General features: G+C 35.0%; 1 protein-coding gene across 8 annotated transcripts in view; it reads right to left on the bottom strand.

The window, feature by feature from the left end:
* The window catches only part of KMT2E (lysine methyltransferase 2E (inactive)), a 91,168-nt gene extending 66,396 nt beyond the window's left edge, over positions 1-24,772 (bottom strand). For 3 of the 8 annotated variants that reach the window (XM_005205362.5, XM_005205366.5, XM_059885695.1), the window contains exons 1-2: positions 24,433-24,764; positions 2,074-2,258 (exon numbers count right to left, since the gene is read on the bottom strand). In XM_005205362.5, coding sequence (XP_005205419.1) covers positions 2,074-2,144 — 71 coding nt within the window. In that variant the 5' untranslated portion in view covers positions 2,145-2,258; positions 24,433-24,764. Of the gene's footprint in view, positions 1-2,073; positions 2,259-3,023; positions 3,279-4,861; positions 4,931-5,391; positions 5,465-24,432 lie in introns of all 8 variants that reach the window. The other 5 variants (XM_059885693.1, XM_005205364.5, XM_059885694.1 and 2 more) reach the window with 5 other exon arrangements.
* Between the last annotated feature and the right edge of the window lie 211 nt (positions 24,773-24,983).

Below are 24,983 nucleotides of genomic sequence, written 5' to 3'. Positions count from 1 at the left end.
TAACATCATATAGCTACATGAGTATAACAAAATTCAATACTTTAAAAAAAAATACTGTGGAATAATTATGTAGCTGCACAGTACGTTAACAAAGAAACATATGGGGGAGTCCCATGTGCCCTTTCCCCAGCATCTTGCATCAATACAAGTACAGTATCTTCTGATTACATATTTGAAATAAAAAGGAAATGTTAATTATATAAAAGTTTCTTATGAAAATAGCTCTAAAAGCTTTATATATAGTTTTTAAGTTTGAAAATTTAGCCACAAAAATTCTGATAGTTGTCTCACAGTAGAAATTGGTACCAGCTATACTTTTTGTGTCCACTGAGTAAGGGATACCATACCCAAGGGACACATACTTGTATGTGGAATAGAAAAAAATAATTTCCTAAAACAGAAATGTTCTTTTAAAAAAAACAGTCATTCTGTAATTACCTACAAGTCGATCATTTTCTAATAATAAAAATGTCCATATTTGTACCAGGAAAGACTTGGCTCAACAATATAAATCGTAATTATTCTATAAACACTCTTATAGATGCATTTAATAAAGAACACAGGCAGAAAGCTCTCCCCTAAACTGCTGTCAATATATTATTCATTCTTTTTTAACTGTATAATTAATATGTGGCTTTTATTCTGTTTGTGCATTGCCTTACAGCATACATACTAAACATGCAAACAAGACAAAGGAGCATCTCACACTGTATGCTGGACTAATTCCTATTTCATACATAAATAATATTTCATAAATTACATTTTGTAGTAACTGCTTATGAGGCTAATTTTAAAAAAACTGTCAAGGTGAATTTTTTAGGAAGTAAAAAATCTTTATTACCAATAAATGCCTATAACTATTATCAGATATAGATTTGCGTCTATCAGATGCACTAAGAAAAACTGGTACTTTAGTCTGGGACCCACTTGCCTGTCAAGCCCACTTCCAGGTTCTTTTTTCTTCGTTAGGAGTGTCCCTATCTGGGCAGAAGGAATGTCAATCAACAGTCACAAGGGTACCCTTGTTTGGGAATCCCTTATTTTACAACAAAAATAACTTAAACATAGTGCAAAAAAAAAGAGGCGTTTAAAAACTGTACTAATCATACAGTTAAATGCACTATGTAGCATATTATAGGAATATTAGAGAGCACTCCTGAGTCTTTCCTAATGGCAGAAGCAGGAGAGGTGAAAACATTTCTAGACCATTTGAAATGCCAGCAAACAGAGTATCAACTGTTTTTTGTCCTTTCTACACACCAGTTTTAGAAGCCCTAAAAGAAAGAAATTTCTTTTTCAAAAAAGTTAAATTCAGCTTTCTGGGCAATGAGTGTCCCATTTAGCACAATTCAACTATATACTGAATCAGAGAGCAAACATACATCTTTCTGTTCTTTAGGTATTCCAACACTGTTACATGAACCTTTTGCAATTTTCGAAAAACAATCAATTTTCATACCAATAATTCAGTGTTAACGTAGTGATCTTTCAAAATCAAAATAAAAGAAAATCTATCCAACACAACTGTCAAGACCAAATAGTCTTAAAGGCAAGGTAAAAACCTTTCGCTAAATCCCTCAGAAATGGCTCCCACAAAAGCAAAAGGTGCCAAAATATTCATCTAGAAGGAAATACTCCCCTTCTCTTATTTAAAACTGGCTGGAATTTTATTTTTCAACTCAACTTAAAAAAAAAAAAGGGCAACTGTGTTTAAATGGACATTACAGTTTAAAAAGATTAAAATTGAAAACCAAATTAATTTTCCAATATAAACAAGACAGATTCACAATTTTAAAAAACAACAACCTATTATCTTAATACTTGCTGTCAATAATCAGCAAATGGAAGAGACAAAAAAGAATCAGAAAAAGAGAATTTTGGCTCAAAAGCTCCTTACAAAAGTAATTTTAGTTACAGGAATTTTTGCCTTTAAACTTCTGACATTTACTTTAGCCAAGAGTCTAAAATGATAAAAATATAAATGCAAATCAAGAACTGCTTGGTTGTGCTAAAATAATTATATGAAGTATTTTGCTCTTCCCTATCCAAAGTACCTATGATTTAAATACTTACTCTGAGCCTGCAGCCATCTCCAAGTATGACGTTTCTGCTGTATCAACCCCCAATGGGATCACTATGCTCATGACGTTCGCCTCTGGTAAATTCGATTACTATGGAGTCCTATGCATTGGTATCCAAAACACTGGGGCATGCCAGCCACAGTGCTCATTGCAAACATCTAAGTGCATCCACAAACCCTGTTTAAAAGAAAAGGAAACCAGAAGTTAAGAATCATCTTCATATTCCCAGAAATACTCAACCTATAATAAAGAAAAGTAAAATACATAAAGAAAGCATTCTTTATTAAAATATCAGTATCAGTGCAATTTGCTCAGGGAGTCTCTATTTTGTTCATCTTTCTGGAATTCAGTAATGAGATTATGCTTAAAAGAAGTTTCTGAATCATAATCTTCCTCAGGGAATGAATTTATTTAGGGTGCCATAAGTGGGATTACTAAGGCATATTGCTTAGTAAGGAACCAATAAATATTATTCATTTTGAAAGATGAAACAGAATTTCTTAAAGCACTTTCCAAAAATAAGTCTTCCTGGTTCAGTGAATGATCTAACAATAAACTAACAAACATTGAGTACTTACTGTGAACTAAGCACCACACTAAGCTTTTACATAGATAATCTATTTAATCCTCACAACTCAAGTAGGGATCTCCATTTTATCACCAAAGAATTCAAAAGTAACCGTGGGTAAATAACATAACCAAAGCTGCTCAGTTTAAGGGATAAAACCATAATTTGAAATAATTCTACTCTACTGTTTCTATATTTTTTTAAAAAAGCTATTTGTAATAAAATTGTTTTACAGTGGTTGTCACTTTCTATTCTACATAAATACATGTATACTAAGGGAGTTTCTCTTATTTCTCCAGTTTTCTTCCATGAGTTAATGATCCCTAATACAATTAAAAAACTAACATACTTGAATTATGTTTAAAGAAATTTACCATAGTAAAGAAAATATATTCAGCTTCAATATCAATTTTTCCAATTTAAATTCATTGTTTGTGCGTGCGTGCTCAGTTGTGTCTGACTCTCTGCGACCCCATGAACTGTAGCCCACCAGGTTCTTCTGTCCATGAGATTTTCCCAGCAAGAATACTGGAGTGGGTTGCCATTCCCTCCTCCAGGGGATCTTCCCAACCCGGGGATCAAACCCGCGTCTTCTGCATTGGTAGATGGATTCTTTACCACTGAGCCACCTGGGAAGCCCAAAACACCTGCTGTATGTTCTGTGTGTGAAATATCTACTTAAAATATTTCAGCAGTGATACAGTACAACTTGGAACAAAGCAGATAATCATATAAACAAGAAAAACAGTCAAAACTGTCCCTCTCATGTTATACCTGAAATACTGAAGACAAGTATTTCTTCAAATAGCAATTCTTTATTTATCCTTAATTTTTACAAGTAAGCTTGAGAATATCTACTCAGGTTAATTCCTGTTTCACGATGATACAGATTGTGAGCTCATATTTTATGGGGGAAAAAAACACCAAAATAGGGAAATAATGAGGTGGTTTGAATTCTCCAAAAAAAATAGTGGTTTGAATTCTCCAAGAAAACTAGCCTTTACTTTTAAACTGTATATAACTGGGGAAGAGATACTAGATTATAAATTATAATAAAAATATACAATAATAGGCAATTGCATTTGAAAGTTAAAAACATAAACACTGGAACCTATCTCTAACACTCTAACAGTAGACGTGTGAGCTAGACAAGTTATTTAACCACTCTAAGCTTCAGGTTCTCTGTTTATAAAATGGGGATACATCCTCATACAGTTTCTGTGGAAAAAAATGAAAAAATGACTGTAAAGCATTTCATACACGGCACTATGCATATTTAGCAATCATTAAGTGGTAGTCACATTAGAGTCGCTCTTATTTCATAATCAAAAAACTATGTGGATTAAAAAAAAACTCTCTAGCTCTCATTTAAAGAGAATCTTCTAATAGTTTTTTTAAAAATAAAGTACGTAATTATAGCTCACTGTTTGCTATGATTTTACAGTTTTCAACAAATTGAAATTATCCTCTAAAAACAACTGCCCTATCTACTTTTCTGCACCTGGGACTGTTGTGGAGTTACTTCATAAAAAGCTGTATTTATTAACCTGCACAAAGGTATAAAATTATAAAATTTCTAAATGATAAAATGCAAGTAATATATAAATCAAATGTTATATTATTCTGTATTTCTTTAAAATGCTGAAGACCTGGACCTAAGAACAATTACAACTAAAAAAATTACTCCCTGATGGTAGCATCTAGTTGGTAGAAGCTTTCTTCAGCTCAGCTTATCTTTCGACTCATAGGAAACCTTATTTTTTAGGTGTATGTTGCTAAATATATAGTTGTATGCTTTTTTTTTCTTTTTTAAACCAGAGGCAGAAACTGGAAAACAGAAGTCAAATAATTATGTATTATTTTAGATAACTGAGTAGTATTTCCAATCTAAAACAATCTATTTGAGCATGTATTTAATAACAGTACAGCCCATTTTTACATAAATACACAATCTTCAATATTTAACACTATACTTGAGCTGTTTTTAAATAGCAGTGAAGAGCATGCCACAAAAACCTATTTCAGACAATAGCTTTTATTTGTCTCATTACTGTCTCTCTCTCAAATCCTGCACAGTGCACGGAATGAAACAGGTACTCTACAAAGAACAGGTAAATGAATTAGAGCACCCGGGATGAAAATGCAGCTCTGGCCTCATTAATCAAATGAGTTGTCAACCTATGCAAGTGCTATAAGAACAACCACATGACACCTTTTCCAGAAATGCACCTCTCTTCTAAAATCACAGAAGCTCATCCCCAGGATAAACACAGCATTACATCTGTAAAAGAACCACAGACGTTTGAGTTTGATTCAGCAGAGAAGATGATATCAGAATTTACTTACAAGAGGTCAGAAGGCAAGAGGTCATAGCTATTGAGATAATAAAAATGGCAAATATATCACTATATTCGTTAATATCAAAAACTACATAGCCAGAAAACTCACGCTGCTTAAAAATCCAGCTGGTACTTAAATCATAAATTCATTAGGGTCAAATCACTGTGTCTTCAAAAATAAGAAAAGACAAGACAATATAGTATACAGATGTAGAAAAGATGTGAGCTTATAACACAGGCATAACTAGAGAAAAACAATTCAACAATCGAAAAAACTACCACAAAGGTTTCATATCTTATCTGTGAGTCAAAAACCTGGTTTACCCAACTGGCAAGTTAAATACATACAAAATATATTGAGAATAAATGGTGGCCATTAAAGAAATAATATAAAAGGAAATACCATGAGATGTCTGGTAAATCTGAGGTCCAAGAAAGAATATAGGTCTTCACAAAACCTGCTATCCAGAATAGACCTAGAAACCAAGTGAACACAGGAGTGTTGAGCTATTTATTAATGGCATAAAAGTATATATAGTACTTCTAACATGGAACCTAAAACCAAAGGGATTCATAAAGACAGCAGCTAATTCTTAAAATGATAGATTTATTCTTCACTCTTTAATACAGATGAATGCAAACAGAAGCAAAGGAAACAATGCTAACTACCAAATCAAACTGGAAAGAAACTGGGAAGACAATATTACAAAGAATTTCCTGGTAGTCCAGTGGTTAGGACTCCGTGCCATCACTGCTGAGGGCATGTGCTCAATCCCTAGTCAGGGAACTACGATCCCAAAAGCTGTGTATCATGGACAAAACAACAAAAACAAATGAGAACAAAAAAATGAAACCACCCCACAGATTCAGCACAGTAAAGGCATCGATACCAAAACAAAAACAAGCAAAACCATAAAGTAGGAAAAATGAGATAAAAGGCAAGTAGGAAAAAGAATTACATTAGAAATGTCTATCAGAAAAACAGGAAAACTGAGGCTGTGACCACATTTAAAAGGCTCAGAAAACAAACAAAAAAAACACTGAAAAGATGAATATGATACCAAATAGGCAAAAAGGATGAAAATAAGGAAAATTGTTTTCCTAAAATTACAAATAAAGGGCCCAGCTCAATTTAACACAATCTCTTTGAGGTAAGGGTCACTTATTATTACCTTTCAGTCCTTAATAACACCTTACATACACAGAACTCAATAAATATGTAAAATTAGATCCATGTTGGACACTTTGAACATGTAACACTAAGAGAATAAGTGGGTGAATTTTGGGCCCAATTACTAATAGAAAGGAAACAAAGAAACTTGCAAGAAATTATGAGGCCACATAACTAAGATTTCCTTATAAATCAGAAGTTAAACTGTCTTCATTATTCATATAAGATTTTAAGTTTATTTACATCTATTGACTAAGGTATAATAAAAAAGAATACTAGTTGATCAAAATCTATTACCAAGTTACTACCTATGAAACTCTGGGCACCTCATTTCACTATTGTGGGCTTCAACTATAAATGGAAGTAGGTTAGGCTGATGATCTTAGAGTTTAAATTTTAGTCTTAAGTACATTAACAGATAATTCCTGATAATCAAAATGACAGATACATATCAGATTCTAAAAACCTACAAAAAAAAAATAGAATCAATTATATATTTCTCCAACGGGGTTAATGTATCAGTACAGTGCTCCACAAGCACTCATATGCCCTGAAAACAGGTTATAATAATGATATAATGATACAAACAATGATAAATACTGAGTGCTTTCAATGCTTAATCCTCACAATGAGCCAATGGCATAGGTACATTTATTATCCCCATTTTACAGATAAGGCAGAGACGCTGAACTTATCCAAAGTTCCACAGATAATAAATTAGAAGAATCAATTTTGAACCCTAATGGTGTGACCCTAGAACCTACACACTAGTTTCCCTGAAATTAAAATTTCCCAGATGACTGGTAAAATAAATAACCTAGAATTTACAGCTAGAGGGAGAGACACTGACAACTGCCTCTCTCAAGAAGAAGAGAAATTAAATAACTACGTAAGTGTTTCACTGAAGAACATCCGGACTATACATTTATTCTGGCTCATTAAATAACAGTTAACAAAATCTACTTAGCTTCCCTCCCCCCCCACGAACCTCATCTACTTCATAAACTTACACCTATCCCACAACAATGCATTAAAACACTATGAAATATTAGTAAACAAACACAGGCTCAAAGCCTAAAATTTGTGTTAAAAAGAGTATTTCAGTGACAGTACAAAGCATACACAAGAAGGATGAAAATATTCAAACTGCCTATTATTTTCAGGAGCAAACACATGCCTTGCTAGTGGGTTGAAAGCAACCCAAAAGTTAAGGAAACCAGGATCCAAATCTGAGATTACTCCTGGTGCCTCAGTGGAAAAGAATCCGCCTGCAACCTGCTCCAGTATCCATGCCTGGGAAGAATGGAGAGAGGAGAGGGTGGGCTATACAGTCTCTTTGGGGTCACAAAGAGTCGGACATGACTTAGTCACTAAACAGCAACAATGCATACCTAAGTATACTCATTTCCTTATACAAAACTATATTAAGCAAAGACCACCTATCTAACCAGTTGAATTTTAACTTGTCTCCTTTGATAACAATTTTGTTCCTAGAGATAAAAAATTTCATCAATTCAACTTGCACTATGATAGTTTTGGCGCAAATAAACTCTTCATTTAGAAAAATCTTTCTTCTGGTAGTCAGGATTAATGCAGATGGGCCTACTTGAAAAATGGAAACCTATATATAAAATTCAGTGTTCAAAAAGCACAGTTTCTGTTTCTATTTGAGAGTTCCACAGAGTTTCACTATATATTTTAGTACTAAATTCAGTATCAAATTAGCAATGCTTTAGTTTTCATACTCTGCCACTTATTAATAATGGTTACTTATTCTCTTGAAGCATTAGCTTCTCATCTGAAAATAGAAATAGTCACAGAACATATTTCTGAATTGTTTCAAGGATTCTGTGTGGCATTCAGTTAAGTATAAGCTATGATTACCAGATAATATTTCTAGGAATTAAATATTTAGAGAAAGTCTTTAGAAGATGAGTATTGGACCATATGGCATATGTGGAAGCTAAAATATGATACAAATGACCTTATTTACAAAACAGGAACAGACTCACAGACATAAATTTAGGGGAGATGGGAAAGGAATAAATTCAGAGTTTGGGATTAGCAGATACAACTTACTGTACATAAAATAAACAACAGGGTCCTACTGTATAGCACAGGGAACTATATTCAGAATCTTATAATAAACCATGATGATAATTAAAAAAAAAATATTGTAGAACAATTCTCAGCTATTATACAAAAGTCAATTAAAGAATTTTTTATTAAGAATTTCTGGTCTATTCTAGAGTCCATTTTTGTCAGTAAAGGAGAAAGGATGCTTCTGGTAACAAACTGCAAATTTAGAGAATGTGACAGAAGTACTTGCACTTAAAAAGCCAACAGCCAAACCTCTTTATTACAAACTCTAAACATACTGTTTCAATTATTTTCTTAAAATAAAAACCTGTACAGCCTAATGGTTAAAATAACTAAGTCATCTGGCCCTTGAAATCCTTTGTACAAAATTTTTGTCAAAACAAGACTGGCTTTAATAAGATTAAATTCTTTAAAGAATAAGCCAATACCAGCCCTCATGATACTTCCCAACAAGCACCAGACCATCCCTATAGTTAAGAACGAGGCACTTTTTCAAATCAGCTATTTGGCAGTACTCCACGATAGCTCACCTTGCAACCCAGTTTACCTTATCTTTAGCTCACTAGAGATTCAAAGAGCTCAAAAAAAAAACAAAAAAAACACAGCAACATGAATACAAAGAGTGAGCCCTAATGTAAATTTTGGGTGTTAATGATGTGCCAATGTTGGTTCACAGAATGTAACAAATATACTATAATGATGAGAAATGTTGATAGTGAATATGATATACTGAACTGTCTGGGGTACCACTCTTTCTAACAAGGTCTGGAGAAGCTATTCTAAACACCAGTTCTTCAACCTGTCGAACTACTACTGGTATACTCCTCTATTACCACCCTAAAACAACCTTGAATTAAAATAATTTCAATACTATCCAGTTTTTTAATGCATGCTATTACTTTAAAAGTGTTCATCATTCCTTAAAGTGTTGGATATCGCTAAACTCTAATGTAAAATCTAGTAAAATTTAGCCTTTATGCAATTCAGTGATTAGCATCTGGTTAATCTCCGGGTATAAATGTACAGCTTCTGTTTCCTACACACACACAAACTATTCTCAGAATGAGTTTAGTCTTTGTTCATACTCCAGTATGTAAGTAACAAAAGTATTTCATTCTAAACTGTTACCTAATCCCACTTTCTACTTGCCATGTGGCCCATGACTTTAGAATGCACTGCTTGATATACAAACACAAAAGAAAAATAAATCTTCAAATTTAAGAATCACATCTTCCCAATTTCTTAATATCTTATTTTTATGTACAAAAGTAATGAGTACTATACTCATTACCACATGCTTTCAATGGGTTCTAAACCTTCCTTAAGTTAGGAAAAAAACACTGTTATTTACAACAGTAGTTTTAAAACTGTGCGCCCAATAGTCCTAACAGAGCTGGGGATTGAGATAATAAAAGAAAACAGGAAAGCAAACGAAAGAAAATGAGAGACAATACGTTCTGTAGATTTAAAAGGAAAAGTCTGAAGCTGCATGTTCTATGTGGTAGCTACAAAATGGGAAAATAACATTAACACTACTTAGCAATATAAAGGAATGGACTACAGATACATGCAACAACTTGGATGAATCTCAAAGAAACTGTGCTGATTTAAAAAAAAAAGTCAACCCCCAAAATGTCACACATACTGTATAATTTCATTTATCTAACATTCTTGAATGACAAATTATAGAAATGGAGAACAGACTAGTGTGGCATTAATTCTAAGAGAGTAACACCAGGGATCCTTGCAGTGATAAAACGTCTTAACTGTGGTGGTGGAGATAGGAATGTACCTGTGATAAAAATGAAAAGAACCATATACACACACACAAGGACAAGTAAAATGGGATATCTGAACATAATGTGTGAATCAATGTCAATATGGTGCTCATACCTTACTATATACAGTTTTGCAAGAGGTTACTACTGAGGGAAACCAGGGAAAAGACACACCGAATTTCTATGGTTTCTTACAACTGCATGTGAATCTACAATCACCTCAAAATTTAAAAATTTTGAAGTGACATTAAAATTGTGACCTTCAATTTTTGAGTACTGATAGAAACTTTCCTGCAAATAAATAAAACCTTACACAAAAATCTAATCATCTATTTTTATTCTAGGATAAAAGACAGTTTTAATCTCCTATGCTTTTCCCAATGATTGCCAGCGTCAACTTCAAGTGTTGTGTCAAGGAGGCTACAGCCACATACAAATGGGAAGTGGCCACAGTGATTAATGATACTTGCTAATGGGCACAGCAAACATTTTTACTTCATTATTTGCTAAGTCTGTGGTTAAATAGAGTGGCAGGGAAATGTCCCTGCCTGCACATCCTCCCACTTACCAGTTAAGTTTCATTAAAAACCTAAGAATTCCTGGAGAATAGTTTGAAAATCATTAGCTAAAAGGAAATACTAACTCAAAATGTGACATGAAAAACATATTTCATTGGTGAATTCTCTTATCCAAAGGCAAAAAACAAAAGCAGTCATAAAAAAAGTAGTATTAAGGTATAACAACTAAAAATCAAAATAATACAAATCCTGCATTTATCTTTAGTCTCTCAACCTATACAGACTATCAAGCAAGTTCATTCTCGCTTTTTTAGCCTACAAAAAGTATGTCATCAGGAAAGGGCATAGTTTTGACTGAAAAAAAGTTTGCAATAATTTTATTCTCTCATTCTTTATCCTACTCTCAAGAAAAACAATGTTCTCACTCTTCATGATGAACTAAGTATTCCTTCTATCACTATTTTCAGTCATTTCTTTTAGACTGAGAATTGAATCCTCTCATTTCCCTATATAAAAACAATGTGCATCAAATCAACAGGATTTGAACAAATCTTTCTGATCCTACTGTCTACATTTTACTCTATTAGACTAGGCTAGCAGAATAACTTTCTAAGTAGTTGCTTTTATTCTGACTTGACCTTTAATAAAATCAGTGATTCTCAAACATATATCCACAAAGTGCCCCTTTTCATACACATGGAGTTAGGAGTTGAAAATAACAGATTTGTAGGCCTCACCCCAGAGATTCTGATTAAGTAGGTCTGGATGTGATCTTAAAATATATATATATATATAAAGGATCTGCTTCAGTGCTCTATTTTAGAACACTTGCTTAAATACTGAATATACTTCAAAGCCCACTCTAGTTCCCTAATTTTGCCCTCTTTAAAAAAGCATTTAAAAAAAAAGCCTAATAGCTCACAGTAATAACTGGTTCCTAATCTTGGCATTATCAGGTTACCTTGTTCCATTCTAATATTCCAATATATAAATCCACTGATTATGCCAGTCTTTTTGTGATTGTTGCGATAGCCTTGCTCATTCTTCTTCATTTCCCTGTATTTATATCAATCCCACCCAATAATAAAAATATTATTAAACCTTCCAGGATCCTTTAAGTACCAATGCTTCCTTGAAGTCTCAACTTCCCAACTTTGACATCTCTGCCACAACCTAGCTTTAAGTTTGTCAGCAGATCAACCTCCTGATCACTGTTTTCCTTATCTGTAAACAATAATGTGACTAGGTTAACTCAAAAAACTGTTACAGCTATAAGGTCTCTTACACACTAATCTCTTCCCTTCTTAACTTCCCAAAGAATATATTACTTACATTTTTTAACCACTGGTTTATATTCTGACACACTTTTAAGTGTTAGATATACAGATTATCTACTTCACTCTATAGCAAGAACTGAGATATTTATATCTGAGAGAGGGATCTAGCTCTCAAAGCTTAGAACAAAGTGGCTAAGACATCATCTAAGCTATTCTTTCTTTAAAAAAAAAAAAAATTATTTTTAAGTTTTTGGCTGTGCTGGGTCTTTGTTGCTGCGCGGGCTCTTGTCTAGTTATGCATGCTGGCTTCTCACCGCGATGGGTTCTCTTGTTTGGGAGCATGGGCTCTAGGGCACTCAGGCTTCAGTAGTTGCAGCACATGGGCTCAGCAGCTGCAGCTCCCGGGCTCTAGAGTACAGGCTTAGCAGTTGTGGCACTCAGGCTTACTTGCTCCTAGATATATGAGAGCTTCCCGGACCAGGGATCAAACCTGTCTCCTGCCTTGGCAGGCAGATTCTTATCCACTGAGCCACCAGGGAAGTCCCACCTAAGTTATTCTTGTTTAAACCACACTTTAACACATTTAATCCCTTCCTCCCCCTTTAGATAAACATATCTTAAAAACAAACAAAAAATCTGCCATTGAAGAATGTTAGTGATTGATTTCCATCTGGAAACATTTTTTTTTGGTTTTTTAATTGCTTCTTTTTTCTTTACTACTCGAAACTGTGGTTGTCCTCAATATTCCCCATTATTAGTCTCCAATCTTGGATTTAACCATTCATTTCTGATTCCCTATTCCTAGCCATCTACAGGTTGTATATTAATTCAAATACCTGCCATCACTGCAAAAACCAAACTTTCCAACAGAATCTTTTCACATTATCTTCTTCCATTCCATTATTTTTATTAGTATTCTATTCTCCCAGTTCTATTTTTAATCCTTCTTTTCTCTAGTCATTTTAGTCACCCAGTCTTTTGTGTCTCCCCAGTATTTCAGATTCACTCTTTCTCAATTTTCATGCCCACCTCCACCAATCATTGTCATCTGAATAATTTCCAACAATCAACAACCCTTGCAGCTTATCACCATCGATTTTAGTACTTTGTCTCCAAACAATAGAAGAAATCTTGAGTGTTAAGCATTCCCCCTCTCCACATCATGGCAACTATTCTGTTACTTCAAAACATAATAAATATAAATGCAAATTCATTCATTCAACATACTTATTGAGCATATATACTTTCTCAATACTATTCGATGTACTGGGGAATAAATAGTGTATAAAATTAAATTGCCCTTGAGACACCTGAAATGAGTTATGACAATCTAATTTAATCAATGGTATCTTAAGAGTAGTTTTCTCAAGTAACTGCCTTGGATTAATAATTTGTATATTCTCATTACCTTGTCAAGAACTAGTCTTCTTTAAGGATTAATGGAAAGCTATGATGATTTTCAAATGACTTAAAATTCTTGATCACTCTTTAGCTCTGTGACCCTCAGTCTCTCTACGTCTCTCATGAAAAATGGGTGAAAGATCTACATTGCAGAGTTGCTGCACAGAGAAAATAAGATACATAAATACACTGTAGATACTCATTTATGGACATTAGTGTTGTGCCTCTTAGAATTAAAGCCATCAAGTTTATATTTTCCAACTCAACGATAATTTAATTAATTCCAGTCAAAATTCTATTGAGTATCAAGGTCACTCAAATGGTGAAAAAACACATGAAAGAACAAATGATGGGACTACCTGGGGGTCCAGTGGCCAAGAATCTGACTACCAATGCCGGGGACAGGTGTTTAATCCCTGGTCTGGGAAGATTCCACATGCTGCAGAGCAACTAAACCCATGTGCTACAACTACTGATGCCCGCATGCCCTGGCACCCATGCTCTGCAATGAGAAGCCACTGCTATGAGAAGCCCACTCATTGCAACAGAGTAGCCCCCACTTGCTCCAACTAGAGAAAGCCTACATGCAACAATGAAGACCCAGTGCAGCAAAAAATAAGTTAAAAAAAATTTTTTTTAAACATCAAATTGATAAAAATAAATGGTCAAAGAAAATAAATACATGGTGAAACAGTTTAAAATAATTTACTATCAAAATCTTAAGTATAAAGTAAGAGTACTTTTGGGACTTATCTGGTAGTCCAGTGGTTAAGAATCTGCCTTCCAATGTAGGGGACTTGGGTTTGATCCCTCATCGGGGAAATAAGATCCCACATGCCACGGGCAACTAAGCCCACATGCAGCAAATATTGAAACCGAGCTCCATAACAAGAGAGCACCTGCCTGCCACAATGAAAGACCCCATGCCACAACTAAGACCCGATGTGGCCAAATAAGTGCATTTTTTAAAAAAAAGAGTACCTTACCTTCTAAGTATTTAACAACCAACAAAGTCAGCGAGAGAATGAATAAAAAAAGGGAAAATACTTTCCATGTTTAAACTGTTTACTTTTATGGAATTTTTCCCAGTCTTTTGATTCCAGAGCTTACAGTATTCAAAGATCAACTTCCTCTTCATACTTTAATATAAAAACAAAATCTAGAAATGGAAGACTAGAGTATTACAACTAGACAGTTGAAGCTCAAGAGAAAAAGTCAATGCATTTCACCCTCAAAAATGAATCATGACACTAACAGATCTAAATCTCTATCAGGAAAGCTTTTAGAGGCATATACTCACTGAGAAATTTTACAGTAAAGAGAAAAAAAAATCAAGAACAAAGCTGGTAGATATGAGTGCTACAGTGACTAGTATTATATGCTAAAAGACAGGCTATGTCCACTTTTACTTTCAAATTTCACTGTAAAGATTTTTATGGAAAAGTACATATAAATCAAAAGTAATCCACATGTACTGAGCTGATCAGCCACTCTTATAAAAGTCATTTGAACATGGAGAAAGAAATTACTATGTAAAGTTGAGGACTGAACTAGAAATATTTTTCCCCAAATCCATAATGAACCACTTACTTTAGTACATAAGAAGCTTCTTTTAAGTTATAGTTTAGGCTATATATAAAAGCAGAACGTCTTTTAAAATCTCCATCACTCTAGATTAAATATCACACAGGCTGAAATTTGAAAACCACACAAACTGATCCCACGGACATTAGCCAACACAATCATCAGTTACTTTCCATAGGAAATATGTACAAGATCAGCAAGCCAAACTTAGTAGCTACCATGATACTTCCATACAGAGGGCATTCAATTCTTTGCCGTTAAATGAATCTAGTTTATAATATTATCAGAGATAGAAAGGTCCTTAAAAAAAAAAAAAGTAAAATTTAAATCTCTCAAGATAACAAGGTTTCTTGGACCTTAACATGTTAGTGTATCTGTTAAATTCCAGAATCTGTCATTTCATTTAGGAAGGGTCCTATAAACCCCACTGGACAAACCAGGGTCTAATTCTGAAAGAATATTTTTAGATCTCCAAGATACTAAGTAAAAAAATAAAGTTACAGAACACTGTAAGATCCATTCTTTTGGATTAAATATAGAGAAATATAGATTTATATATAAAAAAGTGTGCTGCGCTTAATTGGTTGCTCAAGTCATGTCTAACTCTGCAACCCCATGAACTGCAGTTCGCCAGCTCCTCTGTCCATGGTGATTCTCCAGGCAAGAATTCTGGAGTGGGTTGCCATGCCCTCCTTCAAGGGGACTTCCCAACCCCAGGTCTCGCACACAACAGGCAGACTCTTTACCAAGCGAGCCACCAGGGAAGCCACAGAACACTGGAGTGTGTAGCCTATCCCTTCTCCAGGGGATCTTCCCTATCCAGGAATCGAACCAGATCTCCTGCATTGCAGGCAGATTATTTACCAGCTGAGCTACCAGGGAAATCCAGGGACTAGAAATTCATGAGTTCAAAGTCCATCATTTAACATAGAGAATAATGCAAGATTATATACAAATATATAATATAAACCTGTATTTTTAATTTAGGCTATCGTTCATCATTATTTTTGTGTCAAGCCAAAGTATTTTTTGAATATGGCTCTTATAATTTGAATCCTGGGTTCTCATTATTGCATAAACCGTATCTATAATGCATTATCCATGGTTTTTGGTTTTAGATTATTCCAAGGTAAGAAATGGAGCAATGTGAGACTTCCTTCTAGATTTGTATTATTTTTCCCCATAATCTTTTGTCTTACCAATACCTAACTTGACAATTTTCTTCAGCAATTAATTTGCCTTTATTAAGTTTTCCAAAGCATTTAACTAAGGTTTCGTCTAAACAGTTCTCTCTTCACATTCACTTATCTGATTCATGTAATATCTAACTAATATAAGCACAATACAATAAGCACTCCATGTAAATTATACATGTGGGCCCTGAGCCACAGTAAGATTATTTAAAGAAAAGATCTCACACATTAATTCTAACTCTAGATTCTTAACTTCAGTCAACATGGTGATATTTTACATGTCTACAATGGGGATTTGGGCCTAAAAGAAAATCTAATTCATCATGGGACTTGTTTTTGCACCTTTTCACTCTATACTTTTTTAAAAATAGGATAAGATTTGGTGATGCTACAAATAAACTTTCTCTTAATGCAGTTGTATACAATTGACTCAAATAAGTTTTAAACCAACAAAGTACCTCTAAAATGCTTCAAATCCACTGTATCATTTTACTAATTCTCACTATTCTGAAATATGATCATCTTAATTTTCTCAGAAGGGAATTTTAAGTTTTATAGAATTAAATCCCCACTCTGCAAATGTTTACAACACTTTCCTTCTCATAATCTCTCTGAAAATTTCCAAAGAAATTAATAATTTTCATTCAATATGTTATCCAGGACCTAAATCAGTATAACATTCAAATTATCATCCAAATTCATTACCAAGATTTTGCTATCACTGAAAGGAAATATGCCAAGTTGATAAAAGTGTCATCAAAATGTAATCAAAGTATAAATGTGTGTTTTTTCTGTTTCTTATCCCTCTCTTGTCCTTCTGAACTTTTTGAGGAGTACATATTTCTTTCACTACAAGGTTCCAAAGATCATACACTGCTTCGTCCTAAGAGTTGTAGATGTTTGATGCTCTCCTGTATTACTATCTTACCAATGCCTTTTTAAAAAGTACTGGCATGTATATATGGAAAAGAAGAACCTGTCTCAATGTTTTCAGAAAAAAAATACTTTACTTGTAAAAAATTACACAAAGGAAGAATTTTTAAATGGAGGAAAAGAAACAGCACAATTAAAATAAGTATTTTCAGCCTTGCCTTAGAAATCAAATTGCTAGCATTAGGAGCAAATCATAAACTGTAACTCAAGGTTCATATAACAATAACTCTAAAAATTAAACAATGACATGGAACTACACCATTAAAAAAAAAACAAACTACCAATCTAAGTACTTAATTTTTATGTTCTGAATTTAAAATTAGACCAGATTCGAGAAACTATTTTAAATCCCATTTGTATGGAAAACTGTGCAGGAATCTGTCAATACTATCAAAATTACCTATACTTTTCTTCCTTAAAATTAATTTATTGTTGTGATTATGAAAGCAAATTATATGCATTACAGAAAAACCAAAAAGGAAAACTCCCATAATGCCAATTACCTTGAAACAAACCACAAACTAAAAACCTTGTGCAGTCACCAGAGTAAAAACTGCACTGCACTTAAATGTGCAGTCACCAGAGTAAAAACTTACTCAAGCAAGAATCATCAATAGATGCTAAATCTAGGAGAGGAAAGTCTGATGAGGAACAGAATATTTATACAATCTCAAAATATCTCTTTACAAATTACTTAATAATGGCAAAATGAGAAACAATTTACTATAAAATGGAGAAACTACTCAATACCTTAGCAAGCAATCAAAATGAACATACTAGTAGTGGGCAAACAAATATCAAGTACCTCCAGATAATAAAAACAAACACAACACTTATTACTTATCCAGTATTCCAGCCAAAAATGCAAAATCTGAATTTAATTATGAAGAATCCTTAGATAAACCCAAATTGAGGGGAACTGGATAAATAACTAGCCTGCCAATGTCATGACTAAATAAAAACTAAGGAACTCTTTTCCAAATTATTGGAGTCTAAAGAGATCTAAGAACTAAATGCAATCTATGATCCTGGATTGGCTATTGTATCAGAAAAAAAAAAAAAACTAATAAAGAGCATAATTGGGACTACTGATGAAAATGGAATATGGCCAAAAAGCTAGATAAAAGTATTACATCTCAGCTAATTTTCCTGAATTTAACACTCTGGTTACCTAAGAAGGGATGCTTGTTCTTACGAAATGCATACTTAAGTATTAAGGGCTCTAACAGGGCACAATGTATACAATATACTCCCAAATGTTTAAAAAACTTTCAGAGAAAACAATATAGTATATAGTGAAAAAAATGTTAAAAATCAGGGGATCTGGATGAAAGATATAAGGGCAAGTTTCGTACCATTCATGTAACTTGCCTGTTGCCTGTAAGTTTGACATTATTACAAATTAAAACAAAAATGAAAACCCTGGTTTTTCTGGGGAAATTGGTCAACATACACATACATATTTATTTACATGCAATATAGCATTTTTAAATTAAGAAACAAAATCATCAGTTTGATAATATTTAGTTTTAGAAATCTTCCCAGATACATCTGGGTATCTGGGGGAAAGGCAGTTATTTTCAGATGAATTAGAGGTGTTTTTCTCTTGCCCTCCATCCAAGGAAACTATTCCCCACCCTACCCCCTACACACACACCATAAAAACTCAAACCACTACCATCTCCTTTACCCGTCACAGCTAATTAGAGGGATCAAGATGGAGAATACTGGCTCTCTGACACCTTGCCAATTCTTGTGAGGCCCAAATGCACTTTCTTCAAATAAGTTCTGTGAGATTTCCCTACAGCCTTATAACAAATCGTTTACTTCAGCTAGCTGGAGCTGATTTCTGTTCCTTACATCCAAACAAATCCTAAAACAGTAAGCTTTTCAGAAGTAGAAATAAATGGAACAAGGGAAACAGTAGCTACTCAAATTAATCTTTTGTCTGTGCTTCAAAAATAGTGTTTAGGTGGAAGTTTAAAGCCAAGATGTAATAAGGCCCTGTCAAATTCAACCAATTATGCAGCTTCATTTAAGGAGAAATGCAAACAATTCCAAAAGAAACAATCTTACTTTCAAACTCACTTTCTCAAGAAGAGTTACTATGTATCAGACTAACCTCAGACTTGCCCCCAACTCCATCAATTTATGGCTACTGAAGTAAAGTCCTAACCATTCAAATCTCTCACATCAAGAGAGTCTTTTGCCACATGATTAAAGATGAAATGAGCTTTCAAATTCTATAAAGTTGTCTCTCTTTAAGTGACATACAAAATATGAGGAATACAAAAGATCTCTCTGTAAAATCAAAAATAGAAACTATCACCTCATTAATCTGTGGGGGAAAAAAAAAATTAGAAGGGTGTATCTTTCTCATATAAGTCTCCTGACAGACCAAACAGTAAGAAAAATGGAAAACATATTATTAAACTTATTTAACCCTAAAGTTTAAATTATTTAAATTAATTTATCATAGTAAATTCTATTTAAGCCTTTAAATAAAAATTACATTTTAAATATCTTTTGAGAATAAAAGTCAACATAAATCTTTAAGTTTTTTTTTTTTAATTTCTGGTCTCAGATAAAATGTTAGATAACTATGTAAACTTGAAATTATAAATACCACAATCCAAAACTAACTCAATCTCACTGTTTTATTATATATTTAGCTTCTGCCACAGGCTCAGACCTTAGATGCTGCACCCATGTTGGTTATAACACAGGTATGATTACTCAATATTATCTTTCTCAATAATAAGCCTCAGAACCAAAAATGTTTGTTTGTTTGGATTAGTTCTAAATTGAGCAATCTAAGAGTTGCTAGAAAATTATAATCTTCTCCAGTTGTATAAATAAAGAAAGAAAGCTGTACTTATTTTGCTTCTCATGTTAAACCCAGATTTCACATTTGAGATAGTTTTAAAATGCAAAAACAAACATTTTAATTTAAAATTATGGATGTGTAATTATTTATCCACTAAATTATAAATCAATTATTTATTCATTAAAAGGCATAATGCCTGTTTTGATGACATCTTAATGCAACACATCAAAAACAAATTCTGTGACTGACCTGTTGCATGGAAAATATTCAATACCCCCAAAAGCTTAAACAATTCTGGTAAATAACCCAATGACATCTGATAAGGGTGTGTACATTTTACCTAACAATAAAATACGGCTTTCCAGTTTAAATAAAATTTGACTTATAAGCCGTCCACAAGAATTCATTTCAAATCAAAAGAAATACAAGTGAAATACAAGACTGACTACCTTCTTTATAGTTTTGAACCACAAATACTGCTCTTCATATTGTTAGGTAACAAAAATATTTTAAAGAAAAAATGAGGCTCCTCCCAACATTATTACAAAAGAGGCAGTTCAAAAAAAAAAGGGGGGGGGGGATCCACTCCAATTTTAAACCCAGCCTACAAACTGAATAAAATTTACACGGCAATATCTCAAATAGTATCTGTCTTGTTACTCTGCCAATCAACACAAAAAACTTTATCACAAAATAAAAATAATGTTATACTCAATATTAAAAAGTCTCGCAGAATACAAATATTTAACATTTATTCTAATACATGCAAGGAATGTCCCTGATCACTCTGAATATGTGAGATGTAAACATATTCACTTAAACAAAAGCTTTAAACTGAACAAACAAATGAGCACCTACTATCTGCTAAGAATGACTCCCTTGGATACAGACACTATTATATATTATTAAAATATTTTTTAAAAATAAACATTTCTTAAGATTCCATACTACTATTCTTTAAGGCAGTTTTTTGATAGCTCTTCAAAGTTCTGTGATTTTATACAATACTTTAAACACACAGTGATAGTACACATTTTATGTCCCAGCAATAATTTCCAGAAAAGAGCTATTAGAATAATACACTTTAAAAAATAAAACCATACACTTCTTTAGGAGTTTGATGCATTAAAAAGGGTATACTATTCTTAGAAATCAACTTAATAAATTACAATTCCATTAAGACCACCATGGTATGTATTGAGAAGAGTTTTTCCTAACTTATTAATTGGCTTTTTGCCTCACTTTTTCATTTTTGGAGTCAAGAATTCATAGGGTTAACTGTGGTATATAGGGTAAAAATTCTCTGGCTGGAAGCTGTGAGGAAAATAGACAAGGCAAAATTGTAGAAGAGTTATCAGAGAGACCTAAAGAGTTGAAGAGAAATGAGAAGCCCTGTAAAGGTTCTAAACTTAAATTGATATCAAAGGGATCCTATAACTTATCCTGACAACAAAAAAGAAACATGATCAAAACATAGTCTCTAAAAATAAAACTTGCTCTCCAATTATGTTATGATTTTCTACAGATCCATTTAAACAGATAAACAACTAATCCCTCAAACTTGGCCACCTTAAGAACAAAGACCATTTGACTAGCTTTGCCCCAAGGGCCAAATGTTTCAAAACTCTCTGTGAACAAAAATCATGCCTCACCTTTTAATAAATTTGCCTTAACAATCCAAAATACACAGTCAACTGGAGTACACAAGAATCAAAAGCAAACATCTACAACCATGTTTTTTATAAAGGGTAATATACAAACAAATAAAAAGCCAGACTCATTTTATAGAGACCAAAAACATATCAAAAGAAAACAAAAAGAAACAAACCCCAAAGCAATGAAACAGGCCAGTATGAAGAAAGCTCATACAAGTGAAGGCATCTTTTCTCATAATCTCCAACTCTGTATTGTTTCTTTGAAGCCAAATAAATCCAAATGCCTTATATGTCTAGACTTGATCAAGGTCAAGATCAACAAAAACACAGGTATAGACAGCATTCCCTCCTATGACTACATAAACCAAGTTTTCCTAGGAGTATACTTATTTCCTACATTAGGTAATAAGTTTAAAGTACCAACCCTCTGATCTTAACCCACAGATCTTAATCACCTAAGTCTATAAACGCGCAATCTTTACACAGCAGTTGAGGATCTGAATGAAATGCTCACTGAGAACATAATACAAATGAATAATGACCCCAAATCCCTACACAAACTCTCCCACTACCCACCAACATTTCATCTTAAAACATTTCAAAGATTTTAAGCAAGGCAGTGTGTTCCGTCTTCCATGATGAAACTCCCTAAGCTAGTAATTTCTACTATTTTGTAAATTAGAAATTATCAGTCTACTTCACGCGAGCTTCATAAATCTCTTATCCCACTCTAAATATTTTAGAGCAGAATTTACGATGGAATAAGAGAATCATTAGATAGTGGACACTCTCCAACCTCTTTAAGTAGTACTGGACTGAAAGGCACTCATCTTCCAGTTGCTCCACAATCAGAACAGTCATTAAATACCATTAATGACCCACTCATATCTCACTGCTTACTTCAGGCCAAAAAAGATCACCCTCCCACTAGACAGATGAATTCTAATCATTCACACTTGTAAAGTTAAGTGACATCATTTCATTTTCTGCCCAGATTCAAGGCCTTATTATGATATGACTTTTATTTAAAGTCCCACTAAAACAGACTAAAGTTCACATCCCATAGCCAGTAAATAAATGGACATGTTTGGCAAGGAACAATATCAAGAGCTAGAGCTTTACTTTTTTACTTACATAATTGTGACAATATGTTATAAGACAATTACAGGGCAGCAAAGCACAGAGCTCTACTTTATCAAATACACAATCAACTTACAAAATTCCTAAGCAACGCTTAAATATATGGGGAAAATGGATGCAAAATTTAATAGTGAGAAGAACAAGCACCTCCACACCCAGTGAAGTAACAGGTTTAGGCTTGTTTGTACAGCTCCCTAAAAATTAATTTGAAAGAGTACAAAAACCAAAATTCACAAAATTGGTCAAAGGTTGAATGAGAAACGTTCTACTGTAGATTAAAACATCGATTCTTACAGAATAGGCTGTACTTGCACACTTACTAAATATTTTAATTTACTTTAGCTTATTGAACGAAAAACGCTTGGATTAAACCAAACAAAAACTATTATTTGCCCCCTAATAATTTTTTTATATGTAAGAGCACCTGACCTCACTGCTGAAATTTCTAATAAAAACACCTGAGTGCTTTTTAGTTTTTGAAACGTGGTGTCATTTTACTTGCCTCTCAGGAAAAACCCGTAAAACTAATCAACTAAAACACAGCATTTGCAATTTGCAGTAAAATCGACACATCTTTGTAAACGGTTTGGGGAGGTGAAAAAAGGCCCAGCCTCTTCATGTAAACATAATAAGCCTGTAATATGCTGCAGACAAACGCACTGCAAGGGGTGTGGAGGACCCGAGCTGATTAGATTACCACAACATCAGCCTGGGGCCGCCATTTTTAGAATCTGTAAAGGACAAAAGAGGGAAATTTCACTTTTTACTGGCCATCTAGGAGATTAAAGGAAAAACTGACTGTTTTCCAATTAGGTATTGATGTCTCCAGCCTAGAGCTGAATGCACTTCACTTAATTCTCTCCAAGGTCTCCAGAACTCCTAACACCTTATGTTATTCACATCTCTAAAAGGTGAGGAGAAACGGGCAAAACGGGGCTCTCTCTGAAGCTAACTCTAGCGATTCCCCCTTGACTTTAAACTGTATCGTTCGTAAAACACAGTCCAGCAAGAATGCATCTCTAAGGAGCTAAGGCCGATGGAAGAGAGCCCTCCGGATTGTTTGCTCTCTCCTCCTCCCCTGTTTAGCACAGTGAACCGTTTGTTTCTCTTCTGTGTCTGCTGCCACAGTGTTTGTGCCAATCCCTTGGTCAAAATCAGCTTTCCTGAAATGTGCCATATTGTGGCTTCTAAGCCTCCGCTACAGTAAAGGGCGACGATAATGCAAGCGGGGAGGGGGCGGGGGGCAGACTGAGACGGCTGGGTGCTGGGGTGACCACCTCAGGGGCGGGTTTACCCTCTCCCGGAGAGGATGAGGAGCTGACTTGTTCTCCCACAAAGGGATATACCCAAGGCGTTCTTGCCACCCCCTTCGTATTTACGAGAAAATTAAACCAGAGACTGCCAGGCGACAAATGGAAGCAGCAGAAGAAAATGGGGCCTATACGGGTTCCCAGCACCTGAACAAGATGCGGTAGAGGAAAGGGAGAGAGCTGGCAGCTCCTGGGACCACTTCGACACAAACCCTACTAACAACAGTCACAAACCTACCTCCTTACCCAAGCGGCTCTAACCCGCTGCCGGCGACGAGTGCGCCCCCTCCCTAACTCCCACTCTCAAGGGGGTTTAACTGCCAGTTTCCCCTTCCCCAACCCCAAAACCCGCCATAATACTCCCTTCCTAGGAACAAGGAGGAAAAAGGATATATTCAAATCAAACAAGCAACGTCTAGCCCCCGCCAAGACACCTGAGTCGACGTCGACTCCCCCACACCGTAAGGATAAAGATGAGAAAGCCCCCTCCCCCTGGAAACACACGTCCCTCCACCCAGCAAACCCCAGGAACTCCCAAGGAGACGTCAGGCACTGACCTGTGATGTTCACACACCAGACACCCGAACCCCGTTATTTGCTCGACCCCCAAGGAGTCTCTCCACACCTCCGCGGTCAGACGATCCCCCGACAGCAGCCACTGCAGACACAGGACCCGGCTCCACACACCCCCTCCCCAAACAGCAGCGCTCAGCCTCTTCGCCAGCAAACGAGGAGTAGGGGAGGGGGCACAGAGACAATCAACAGGAACGCAGAGGCTACGGCGAGGCTGCTCACAGTGTCTATACCCCCTCTATTTGCCGCTCCCGAACTCAGGTACAGTCTCCGACTCAGCCCCCTGCGCCCGCTCAGTGTCACTGCCTCTCGCTCTGGGAAAATGGCGGCTGACGGCGGCGGCCGCGGCGGCGGCGGCGGCGGCGGCGGCGGCAAGTGCACGGGGCCCGCCCGCCCCGCTCCGCAGGGGCAGAGGGGGAGGGGACGAAGCTGCCCGCCGCCATTTTGCTTATGGGCTGCCGCCCGCCGTTGCCTCTCCACGGAGGCTCGAAGACAGCCAACTGGAGGCAGAGCGGTCAACAGAATCTCCATCTAT

This window comes from Bos taurus, chromosome 4 (genome assembly GCF_002263795.3).
Source record: "Bos taurus isolate L1 Dominette 01449 registration number 42190680 breed Hereford chromosome 4, ARS-UCD2.0, whole genome shotgun sequence".
Lineage (NCBI taxonomy): Eukaryota > Metazoa > Chordata > Mammalia > Artiodactyla > Bovidae > Bos > Bos taurus.
This window is presented reverse-complemented; position numbering and strand designations above follow the sequence as displayed.